The following is a 13,387-nucleotide window of genomic DNA, read 5'->3' on the forward strand; positions in this document are numbered from 1 at the left end:
AATGATTTAGCTATTGACAGAAAACAAAAGTAAAGCAAAGCTAGAGATTAATTTACCAGAGTTAAAATTTGGGACTAATATTAAAAAAAAATGTCTACAGAAAGATTCCCTGGTCTAACCTTTCATACAACTTTGAAGAGTCAGGAAATTTCATCCAGAGACCATCCTCGAGGGTACCATAAAGTCCTATAGGAAATGGTTTTGCCTTAAAAACTAGGTGGTTTTTTATTTGGTGAGTTATTCAGTGAGTCATTCTAACTGTGGCTTCCAGTAACTAGAGTATTTAAGGGAATAAAGTCTGAAAGTGAAATGAATAAAATCAAGATAAAATAAACAAGTTCAGCAATGGTAATAATAAATAATGCCTACATTTGTGTAACACTTTAGTTTACGACGCATTTTTATTTTTCAAATGAGGAAAATTAAACGGAGAAAGGTAGTGTGCTGAAGGTCACAAAGCTAAAATAATCAGAGTAATGGAGTTTAACTGTATGTTCCAACATCAAAAGTCTACAGCTCTGATTCTTTGCCACCTGAAAGGTGAGCCTACCTGTGCTATGGATGGGCCTAGGACACTCTCTAAGATGACTTCAATGAGAGTAGCCGTTTCCAAATCACTTACGCATATCTTTCAACTTAATACCCTGAAAGAATGGGGATGCTCTTTAATGTGCATGGAGAGGGAATATCCATGCCCTCCACGTTATACTGTGGACTGAAAAATGCCAGGTGCCATGAACTGTGGGTAACATGCTACTATTTGCATAAAAACACTGAAAAGAAATATATTTAAATGTAGTTTTTTTGTCCATGCATATACTATCTCTTAAAAGTCACATAAGAAATTACTAACAGTGGTAACTTGCAGAAGCACTGGAAAATGATGGCTAAGGGATCAGGGACAGGAGCACAACTTTTCACTGTACATATTCCCTTTTGAACTTTTTGAATTTTGAACCACATGAAAGTGGTTTTGCAAAGAGTGAATTGAAATTTAAGAATACATAATGGGAGTTGGAACAAAGGCAATGGTTAGGTGATTCAAAGTGAAACATTTCAGAAATGGGATGTAGCAGAAGAACAGAGAAGTAAAAAGGTATTACAAAGTTTTTGTCAGACTCCAGAATTCCGTGTGGTATTTCACAGTTAGAAGTAAGTATTCCTCAAGACCATCAAACTTCTTCCATTCTAATTCTTTGCTCATTAAACAGCTCTCAATTTTTCACTAACCTTGATACTGAGAAAGGAGTGTCCCAACAGTGTATATAAGTATTCAGGTCATCAGAAAGGTAGATCCTTTCATCGTAAATAAGATAGTGTCCAGTTTAAACAAGTCTTTTGTTGTTCCGCGGCATGTGGGATCTTCCTGGACCAGGGCTCAAACCCGTGTCCCCTGCATTGGAAGGCAGATTCTTAACCACTGTGCCACCAGGGAAGTCCTAAACCAGTCTTTGACAAGGTTGATTAGGGGTTATTCCAGGCACACTGATAAAATACGTTACTGCAGAGCTAAAGACTAAACCTTAGACCAGTATAACCCCACCAAGGGTCTATCCAAAAACGGGACCTGGCCTCAACTAGATGGAATTAACCATTAACATATCTGAAATTTCCAGTATGTTTGTCCTCTGTTCTTCCACAACTTAAGTCAGTCCAAAATTTTACCCTAAAGGTCACAATAACTTAAGGGTTTTGGGTGATGAAACCACATCTTTCAGCCTAAAGCAAGTCACAGCATTTTTTAAAAGGCAATACCAAAGCAGCCTCCGTTCCCACACAGAAATTATTTCAATGCATTAGAGGTACCGGAAACTGGTGAGTCTTATGCTCAAGAGAGTTAAAAAACCCCAGGACCAACAAAACTTGTAGTATACAAAGAGAACACATGTTTATTCTCTATTCTGATGTTCAAATTACATATCTAAAGATAATATCATTCTTAAATCAGTTTAAGATTTTTTAAAAAAAGATTTATTGCCAGAGTTATTTTGGAACATTACAAAAATACCTGCTCAAAGGTCTGCAGTTCAGGGCTACATCATCTGATTTTATATTAATGGATTAGCAAGCAGTCACTCACCAGGTCCTATACAATTAAGCTCTCAGTTTTCTAAGGAAGAAAGGACATGAGACCTACAGATAAATACTCAAGTACAAACCTTATTTTAGCTTACAGCTTTAAAATTCCTCCTCCCACTAAGTGTATTATTATTATTTATTTTTACCAGAGCTTAACAGCTAACTTAATCTACAGATGCAAGTGTCTCTTCCTTCCATGGTCTGACATTTGTCCACATGATGATTACAACAACTAAAATCAGGAAAAAGGAGATGGAAAATGAGTAAAAGGAGTTGAAAGAGTGGAAGGGGCTAGCTAATTCACAAACTGGATAAACTGAGGCCACAACAAATGTCTTAACTGAAAGATGACTGACTGACACATTGTCATCTCCTTTTTAATACAATGGCCGAGTCACTGAAGCCACCAAGCCAAAATGTAAAGCTAGTTTGTGAAAAGAAATTGTTTCAGAAACCAGAATTCTACTATCAAGAGCAGTTAATAAAGTTTACAAACCAGCAGTTACTAGCTCTCATTAAGAATGAATTGACTAATGTTTTATTACCTGATCCCCAGTAATTCTGTTGATAAAGAGCAACGGAAAATTTGGAGGAAGAAGTGATGAATCAACCTCTCTTCCATGTGTTATATTTTATAGGAATATGAGTAAGTATAAGAGTGGTATGCAAAATAGGGGATGGGGTGGTACTAATCATCAGAATGGCGTCTGACTCCCCAAATGTAGCCATGCTCACTCCAGTGGGTTGCTTCACTGTGACTTAAGATCTGTCAACTGAGGACACAAGGGAATTTGAGTAAAACCAAGAGATATACTCTTAAATTTTAAACCGAATCTTCCAATAGATCTAGCACAAGATCTCACAAGAGTCAACTATAAGAAATTAACTTACTCAATGTAAATTGATTCTAAAGTATTTTTTAAAATGAATTATTGCCAATGCAAAAATTCAGGAGAGAAGTCTGGGGACCTGCTTTCCTAATGGCACACGTCATTTATCCATTGGTAAAGGTACTAAAATATCCTACGAGGTGTCCAAATTAAAGTATCTGTCTCCTGTTCTCCTTAAATAACGTTACTTCTTGGACTTCCCTGGTGGCGCAGTGGTTAAGAATCCGCCTGCCAATGCAGGGCACACGGGTTCGAGCCCTGGTCTGGGAAGATCCCACATGCCATGGAGCAACTAAGCCTGTGCACCACAACTACTGAGGCTGCGCTCTAGAGCCCGCGAGCCACAACTGCTGAGCCCGTGTGCCACAACTACTGAAGCTCACGTGCCTAGAGAACGTGCTCCCAGCAAGAGAAGCCACCACAATGAGAAGCCCGCACACCGCAACGAAGAGTAGCCCCAGCTTGCCGCAACCGGAGAAAAGCCCGCGTGCAGCAACGAAGACCCAACGCAGCCAAAAATAAAAACAAAAAATAAAAACAAAACCTTACTTCTCTAAAATAAAAGGTAATTAAGTGAAAGCGTCAATTAAGCATGTACTTCCTTTCTCGATACTGATAAATACAATTGAACCTTTGTTGTGTACTATACGCCCAACACGCTATATGGCAAACAATCCAGGCAAATTCACTGCATTATGAACAAAAGTAAATTAACAATAGCTCCCAAAATATATCCCTTTCTACCCAAACCAAAAAGGAAAAGAATTTTCCCAACTTCTCCAATTTATATTCCAAAGAATTCAGAAAGAAAATAAGGAAACAAAATATTTATAATCTATCAATTTCGAGTGCAAATATTTCACTAATAACCAAGCTTTCGTAGCATACTGATTTGTAATTGTATCAAATCATGAATCTTTGAGGGCACAGAAAACAAAGACTAAATGGCTCTGCCAATCTACAATGGTCATATTTCACCTTTAGAAGGGTGATGGCCATGAAAGCAACAAATTCGATGTATCCCTTGCTTCCTCCTCCGCACTGATTAAACCAATCCTGCACTACAGACACAGTCTGCTAGTTTCTGCCACCACACACACATCAGGCCTCCAACACACTCCACAAGCCAGGGCTAGGCTGTCTAGAAGTCCGCACTGTGTCACTGCATAAGGCAGTTCCCCCCTCCACACATCCAGAAAGAGGAAAGCCACCTAAGCGCTCTGTCAGATCTCAGCAAGGCTGTAAAATGACAGATGGAACTGCTAACCAAATAGCAGGCAGCGACGCTCACCACCTTTAAAAATCATTTAAGCAGTTTTCCTCCCCGTCATCTCGCTTCTCCCCGCCCCCACCCCCACCCTCGCGCGCACCACCGCAGTTCGCCCCCAGCTTCGCAAGCGGAAGGCTGCGAGCTCTGGGCTGCCTCTGGACTGACAGTCGGCCCAGAACTCATTCAGAGCCCTGAAATACAGACATTCTCACCTGCACACACCACGCCACTTCCACCCACACCACCACCGCCCCACCCCCCAACCACACACACTCGCCCTCCCAACCTCTCCCCACACCAATCCCGGCGCGGCAGAACACCTAGCAGCCTCATCAGCAACGGTAGCACGCGTTACCATTTAGATGATCCGGGCCACCTAAGCTCCAGAGACCGCCCCCTCACCACACAGGCCGCCTCCCCCGCGCTGCCCGGAGGCTGGACCCCTCGCCCGCCAGGAGGGATGCGCTACCTTTAGACTGGCAGTCCGCACAAAACTTGTTATCCTCCTCCAGCAGCAGGTTGGCTAGGACCGCCTGGTACCGATCCACGTCCTTCACCGATTTGCCCGTCATGGCCAGGGTGCCGGCGGGGGCAGAGGGCGACGCGCCCTCCTCGCCCCCAGAAACCCCTGCCTCAGTCCAGATGTGAGGACTCCTGGTCCCCCGCCCAGGGGCACCTCCTGAGCGGGAAAGAGCCCTCTCCCACCGCCCGGCCCGGCACCCCTTCTCGGGTCAGCCGCGCCCGCCCCCCACTCTGCAGCCCCTCAGCGCGGCGCCCCCTGGCGGGCTTAGGGAAAGACCCGGGTCCCGACGACGCTGCCGGACCAGGCAGGAACCCTCAGCCCAGGCAAGGGGGGCGCTCAGGCCTCCTGCGTGCCGGGCGCAGAGACGACTCCCAGGCCTGCCTGTCTGTGAGCCGTGCGTCCCGCGCCTCGGTTTCCCTGGCAGCTGCTGCCAGCCCTGCCACCACCTCTGCCGCCTACTTCCGGCAGCTCTTCCTCTCCTCCTCCACCCCTCCCAGCCCGCGCATGCGCCCCGCCCCCACCGCTTCGGACTGGGCTCTTCCCTCCGCTCCGCCTCTCAGGAACCAATCGGGGCAGAAGTGAGGGGCGGAGCTTGGGTGGGGCGGAGGGGGAAGTGGGCCCGCCCCTGCATGTCCTTGGAAAAGAATGAATGGAGCCGGAGGAAAGCGAGTGGAGAGAGTAGAGGCAAGCGAAGGGAAACAATTAACATTAGCTGAGCTCTTACTATGTGCCAGGCGCTGTGCTAAGCGCCTTATATGCATTATCCCAATATAATCCCAAAACCTCTCTACGAGTTAAATATTTACCATCCTTATGTAACGTGGTGGTTGTGAATACTCCAAAGTCCTCCAGCTTATTCTTTCCTTCAACAGCCAAATAGAAGGGCCCAACCTCCTAACCCAGGATAAGAGGACATCACAACCTCCCCAGCTTTTCAGAGGATTCTGGTTACCTCTCACTTGGAATGCATGCTCCTGCTGAATTCCTGGTCCCCCTATTCATTAGGTCTCCTCTTGTGATTACTGACATCTTTGGGCATTGTTTTGCCTGGTGCCTAGATACTTTCTTGTTTCATTCCTCAGTCCTCCCAAAATAGTGCAGTTTTGTGCAGCAGACCTTTACTGAAGGTTATTTGGGGAGGTGGGGTGGAGAGGAGGGGTAATTACAGTAAAAGAAGAGGTAACTACTTTAAAATGATTATTAAACACCATTGTCCAAAGCCACCCTTACTACAGAGTGTAGTAAGTACAGAATTTCTCAATGGCTGTCCTTTTCTTTAGGGACCCACCCGCCATCTGGCAAATGTTTTTGTTCACTCATTCCATTCATTCATTCGCTTAGCAGATTGTTACTGAGAAACTTCTAAGTATCAGGCACTGTCCTGGGGGGAAGGGGAATAACATGATTCAATTAGTGGTTTTAAAAGGTCACTGCTGCTATGGGAAGAATGGTTCAGGGAAGCTGGTAAGACCAGATGCTCAGAGTTATCTTATCTCTAGGCAAACTCTCCTCCATCTCTTTACTTTCCCCCAAACATCAGGATGCCCTGAAAACTTTCATCAGAGAAAAACTAAAATTTTCTATTACTTTATCAATCAAAACAATTTGATTCTCTGTCTAAAGCTCTTTCCTTCTAAGCCATGCCTGAGGAGATTTGACTTTCATAAACAAAAAAGTTCATTAAGGTATTTTTCCTAAACAAACTCTCAGTTCTTTCTCTAGAAGGAATTCTGCCTTCCTCCTAAGCTAATTTTCTCAACCTATATCCCATTTGTAATAATTTTTCTTACTTTAACTTACTTAAATTTTCTTATTTTAACACATATTTTACAAATGAGCAAACTGAGAGTTAGAAAAATAAACTCCTTCATCTAGGGAGTAGTAGAGCTGGGATTTTTAACCTAGATCTCTATGATTCAAGAGCCTTAGTACTATCAGAGTTTTTGCTTATGTTATATATTATAATCCTCAGAAAACCCCATCAGGATAGGTATTAACATAATCATTTTTCAAAAAATGATATAACAGAGTCTCAAGTTGATGAAAGAAAGGCTCAAGATTACCCAGTTAATTGTGATCATTGTGCCTTTGTTCAAATTCTCATCTTCATCCCTGCACTATGCAAATAGCCTTCTTGCCTTATAGTCTAACCTTAGTTAATTTGATCCTTCACCCCACTTTTTGGAGAGAGCTTTCTAAATGGCAAATCTGGTTGACTAGCTCTCCTGATTAAAAACCCTTTAGTGGCTCTCCATGATCTATGACAATCCTTCTCAAAATTTCCCATCTAGAGAGAGATTGCCTAGTCTGGTGGTTAAGCACACAGACTATGGGACCAGAATGACTGGATTTAAATCTTTTAAAGCTTTAAAAGAGCTTTACCACTTACTATCTGTATGACTTTTATCATGTAACTTAACCTCTCTGTGTAAAATGTGTATGATAATGATATTAAATCCACCTATTTCATAGGATTTTTGTGAAGCTGAACTGAGGTAATGCCTGTAATATATTTAGAATAGCTCTTGGCACTCAGTGAGCAATAGACAATTAATGCTCTTCACTAAGTATCTCTGGCTTTCTGCCTTCTGGGTGCGTGGTAGGGTTTTATTTCATGGCCCTCTTAAGGTTGGATGTGGCCAATGAGTTTGAGCAGAAAGGATATGTGTCACTTCATGCCTGAAGCATTTATTTACTGCTTTGAGACTTCTCAGATTCTTTTTCCCTCTGGCATGGAAACCATCAACGTTCAAGATGGTGGTTGTCTTAGTAACATAACAGAATACCATAGACTGGGTGGCTTATAAACAGAAATTTATTTCTCACAGTTCTGGAGACTGGGAAGTACAAGATCAAGGCACCAAAAGATTCTGTGAGAGCCCGCTTCCTGGTTCACAGCAGGGGACTTAGCACTGTGTCTTCACATGGTGGAAGGGGCTATAGAGCTCTCTGGGGTCCCTTCATAAAGGCACTAATCCCATTCATGAGGACTCCACCCTTATGACCTAATCAATTTCCAAAGGCTGAACTTCCTAATACAATCACGTTAGGGGACAAGATCTCAACATATGAATTTGGGGAATTATGGACTTAAACATTCAGTCCATAACAGTGGTTGCTCTATTATCCTAAATTCCTGAGTAGCTAATAAGTGAGAGCCCGCTGCCAACCCATAAAGGATATGTAGCATGAGCAAGAAATTAGCTTTCTTTGTGTTAAGCCACTGAATTTTGTTTACCCCCAGGCATAACGGAGCCTATCCCAACTGATACATCAAGTATTAGCTGCTATTATTATTATTATTAATAACAGAGGAGAGAATTCCCTGGCACTCCAGTGGTTAGGACTCCATGCTTCCATTACAGGGTGCATGGGTTCGATCCCTGATCGGGGAACTAAGATCCTAGGTGGCGTGGCAAAAAAAAAAAAGCAGAGGAAAGTGAATGCATATCCCAGGGTCTGAGAATATGGCCAAAGCAAACTTCTTCTCTCCCCAAGGACATATATTTGTTTTTGAAGTCTTGAATTTTTCCTTGACAATTCTTGCAAAAATGTTCCCTCTATTCCATAATCTGACTGTGTTATCTTGTTATAAAACTATTTCACATTAGCTACTGCCAGAGAGAAGAGTTCCCTCTCTGTCTCAGTGGCTACTGGATACAGTTTGGTTGCATTATACCTATGGAATTCAGAAAATTGGGATGAATTGAAGAGACCTGACACCACATATATTCAACTGCCAGGTGATTTCTCTTCTTGATCTTTATATCAGAATATTTTGAAACCCCAACTCACATAAATAAAAGTACAAAATAGAAACTTGTTTTTAAACTGTTATATTAGAATAGTCACTGTGGTAAAATGCCCAGAATACTACCAAAAAAATGGTATGGTGAATATTTTGGGACTGTTGCTATGGGAGAATATCATTAGTATATCTTCTTGCTAAGAGATCACATCTTCTGAGTCACATATTGAAATAAAGTAGTTTCTAATCCACTGGTCAGACACTTTACCAATTCAGGGTAATACTCAATAAATGACTTTCATCAAGAAAGCTGAGATAACCAAAAGGACCTACAGTACAGCACAGGGAACTCTACTCAATACTTTATAATAACCTATATGGGAAAAGAATCTGAAAAAAAATAGATATATGTATATGTAAAATGAAATCACTTTTCTGTACACCTGAAACTAACACAACATTGTAAATCAACTATACTCCAATGTAAAATAAAAATTGAAAAAAAAAGCTGGATAATTAGGTTCTCCATTTTATTGCTAGCTCTGTACTATTTGTCACATGTAAATGAACTAAGGGTCTCAAGTGAACTCATAGTCTATTCAATAACTCTCTTCAGCCAACTCTCAATTTTTTTTCTCAGTATAGAGAACTTGTGATTATTTAAAAGCTTCCCCTGCCTTGCAGTGGATTGCAGATCCACTGCCTTGCAAATGTATATCTGCTCCATAAGCCAACTCTTTGAGCTCTGAGGCTGAGCTACATGCCCCTCCTCTCCTGCTCCATTTCCCATTTGTCTATTTCCACAACCTGAGACTTTAGGAAGAGCCTCGATTTTCCATTGCTGATGGAGCGCACTGTGAGAAAGCTGTGTCTCTGTCAACAGCACTATGTCTTGCTGTCCATAGCATTTCTCAGGACTCCAGGTGATCAGTGGTGGTTCCTTGCAAGGACAGAGAGGATGGCCTCTCCCCAGCTCCGTCACACATTTTCATCTGGGCCCCATATGACTGGTGTGCAGTCTCACAAAGTCTTTCTTTTCTTTTTTTAAAATTTATTTATTTATTTATGTTTGGCTGCGTCGGGTCTTCGTTGCTGCATGCGGGCTTTCTCTGGTTGCAGCGAGCTGGGGCTACTCTTCGTTGCAGTGCACAGGCTTCTCACTGCGGTGGCTTCTCTTGTTGCAGAGCATGGGCTCTAGGCTCGCGGGCTTCAGTAGTTGCAGCATGCAGGCTCAGTAGTTGTGGATTGTGGGCTCTAGAGTGCGGGATCAGTAGTTGTGGCACACGGGCTTAGTTGCTCCGCAGCATGTGGGATCTTCCTGGAGCAGGGCTTGAACCCATATCCCCTGCATTGGCAGGCGGATTCTTAACCACTGCATCACCAGGGAAGTCCTCACAAAGTCTTTCTTAAAGGCAGCTTAGCTTTGAACCTCTCCCTCTAACCTAAGGGCTCAGGCCCATTGCCCAGGGACCTGAAGAGTCTGAGGGGAACAGACTCCAATGCCATATAAACTCACCATTTTCCTCAAGACAACTTGAGCTCCCTACTGCTACTAAACATCTCTGTTCTCCCTTCTCTCTCTTAGTTTCTCAATAAAACCTCCCATGACTATCAACCAGTACGAATCTGGGAGGGGAGGCAGAGTTGTCTGTACTAGCAGTGTCTGAATCCCAGCCTAACTCACCATCACTACAATCATGCTATGTTGCCTGCAGGTGCATAACAGTGACCAGACATCACATGTGAGCAGTTGCATTGCAACTATGTAATGATGCAGGGGAGTGGGCACAGATATTCATATTTCTTGCATTTTCAAGGCCTAGGAGGGATCCAGCAAGTATACCTGGCCTGGCCTACTCTGTGGACCCTGTTGTATAATAACAGAAACTTACCCCTCATCAAATAGCAGAACACTGGGGCAAAGAGAAGATCATAAGTTTCCAGAAAGGAAAAACAAGTCACATAAAAAGGATCAAGAATCAGGATGGCACAGAGTTCTCAACAGCAACTCTGACAGGGAACAATGGAAATTGCCTCCAAATTCCCAAGGAAAAGGAGTTGACAGCCCAGATCCACCAGAGGGCAGACAGCAGAAGCAAGAACTACAATTCTGCAGCCTGTGGAAGGAAAACCACACTCACAAAGAGATAGACAAAATGAAAAGGAGAGGACTTTGTACCAGATGAAGGAACAGGATAAAACCCCAGAAAAACAACTAAAGATGACACAGGACCTCAAAAAAAGAATGGAGGCAAAAATCAAGAAGATGCCAGAAATATTTAACAAAGACCTAGAAGAATTAAAGAACAAACACCTAGAAGTATTAAAGAACAAACAAACAGAGATGAACAATACAATAACTGAAATGAAAAATACACTAGAAGGAATCAATAGCAGAATAACTGAGGCAGAAGAATGGATAAGTGACCTGGAAGACAGAAGGGTGGAATTCAGTGCTGTGGAACAGAATAAAGAAAAAAGAATGAAAAGAAATGAAGACAGCCTAAGAGACCTCTGGGACAACTAAATGCAACAACATTCGCATTATAGGAGTCCCAGAAAGAGAAGAGAGAGAGAAAGGACCCGAGAAAATATTTGAAGGGATTATAGTCGAAAACTTCCCTAACATGGGAAAGGAAATAGCCACCCAAGTCCAGGAAGTTCAGAGAGTCCCAGGCAGGATAAACTCAAGGAGAAACATGCAGAGACACATAGTAATCAAACTGACAAAAATTAAAGACAAAGAAAAATTATTGAAAGCAACAAGGGAAAAACAACAAATAACATACAAGGGAATTCCCATAAGGGTAACAGCTGATTTCTCAGCAGAAATTCTACAAGCCAGAAGGGAGTGGCACGATATACCTAAAGTGATGAAAAGGAAGAACCTACAACCAAGATTACTCTACCCGGGAAGGATCTCATTCAGATTTGATGGAGAAATCAAAAGCTTTACAGACAAGCAAAAGCTAAGAGAATTCAGCACCACCAAACCAGCTCTACAACAAATGCTAAAGGAACTTCTTTAAGTGGGAAACACAAGAGAAGAAAAAGACCTACAAAAACAAACCCATAACAATTAAGAAAATGATAATAGGAACATACATATTGATAATTACCTTAAACATGAATGGATTAAATGCTCCAAACCAAAAGACACAGGCTCGCTGAATGGATACAAAAACAAGACCCATATATATGCTGTCTACAAGAGACCCACTTCAGACCTAGGGACACATACAGACTGAAAGTGAAGGGATGGAAAAAGATACTCCATGCAAATGGAAATCTAAGAAAGCTAGAGTAGCAATACTCATATCAGATAAAATAGACTTTAAAATACTGTTACAAGAGGCAAGGAAGGACACTAGATAATGATCAAGGGATCAATCCAAGAAGAAGATATAACAATTATAAATATATACACATCCAGCATAGGAGCACCTCAGTACATAAGGCATCTGCTAACAGCTATAAAACAGGAAATTGGGCTTCCCTGGTGGCGCAGTGGTTGAAAGTCTGCCTGCCGATGCAGGGGACACGGGTTCATGCCCTGGTCCGGGAAGATACCACATGCCACAGAGCGGCTGGGCCTGTGAGCCATTGCCCCTAAGCCTGCGTGTCTAGAGCCTGTGCTCTGCAACGGGAGAGGCCACAACAGTGAGAGGCCCACGTACCGCAAAAAAAAAAAACAGGAAATCGACAGTAACACAATAATAATGGAGGACTTCAACACCTCACTTATACCAATGGACAAATCATCCAGACAGAAAATTAATAAGGAAACACAAGCTTTAAATGACACGATAGACCAGATAGATTTAATTGATATTTATAGGACATTCCATCCAAAAACAGCAGATTACACTTTCTTCTCAAGTGCACATGGAACATTCTCCAGGATAGATCACATCTTGGGTCACAAATCAAGCCTTGGTAAATTTAAGAAAATTGAAATCATATCAAGCATCTTTTCCAACCACAATGCTATGAGATTAGAAATCAATTACAGGGAAAAAAACCGCAAAAAACACAAACACATGGACACTAAACAATGCATTACTAAATAACCAAGAGATCACTGAAGAAATCAAAAAATACCTAGAGATAAATTACAACAAAAACACGATGATCCAAAACTTATGGAATGCAGCAAAAGCAGTTCTGAGAGGGAAGTTTTTGGCAATACAAGCCTACCTCAAGAAACAAGAAAAATCTCAAATAAACAATCTAGCCTTACACCAAAAGGAACTAGAGAAAGAAGGACAAACAAAGCCCAAAGTTAGTAGAAGGAAAAAAATCATAAAGATCAGAGCAGAAAGAAATGAAATTAGAAACAAAATAAACAATAGCAAAGATCAATAGAACTAAAAGCTGGTTCTTTGAGAAGGTAAACAAAATTGATAAACCTTTAGCCAGACTCATCAAGAAAAAGAGGGAGAGGACTCAAATCAGTAAAATTAGAAATGAAAAAGGAGAAGTTACAATGGACACCACAGAAATACAAAGCATCATAAGAGACTACTGCAAGCAACTCTACGCCAATAAAATGGACAACCTGGAAGAAATGGGCAAATTCTTAGAAAGGTATAACCTACCAAGACTGAACCAGGAAGCAATAGAAAATATGAACAGACCAATCACAAGCACTGAAATTGAAACTGTGATTAAAAATCTTCCAACAAACAAAAGTCCGGGACCAGATGGCTTCACAGGTGAATTCTATCAAACATTTAGAGAAGAGCTAACACCCATCCTTCTCAACTCTTCCAAAATATTGCAGAGGAAGGAACACTCCCAAACTCATTTTATGAGGCCACCATCACCCTGATACCAAAACCAGACAAAGATACTACAAAAAAAGAAAATTATAGAGC

General features: G+C 41.9%; 1 protein-coding gene across 1 annotated transcript in view; it reads right to left on the reverse strand.

Annotated features, from left to right (window-relative positions):
* SMAP2 (small ArfGAP2) overlaps window positions 1–5,214 on the reverse strand; it is a 47,822-nt gene extending 42,608 nt beyond the window's left edge. The window contains exon 1 of the mRNA XM_060140431.1: window positions 4,709–5,214. Within this exon, the coding sequence (XP_059996414.1) occupies window positions 4,709–4,811 (103 nt within the window). The 5' untranslated portion in view covers window positions 4,812–5,214. The remainder of the gene's footprint in view (window positions 1–4,708) is intronic.
* Between the last annotated feature and the right edge of the window lie 8,173 nt (window positions 5,215–13,387).

Source organism: Lagenorhynchus albirostris, chromosome 2 (assembly GCF_949774975.1).
Source record: "Lagenorhynchus albirostris chromosome 2, mLagAlb1.1, whole genome shotgun sequence".
NCBI classification, from domain to species: Eukaryota; Metazoa; Chordata; class Mammalia; order Artiodactyla; family Delphinidae; genus Lagenorhynchus; species Lagenorhynchus albirostris.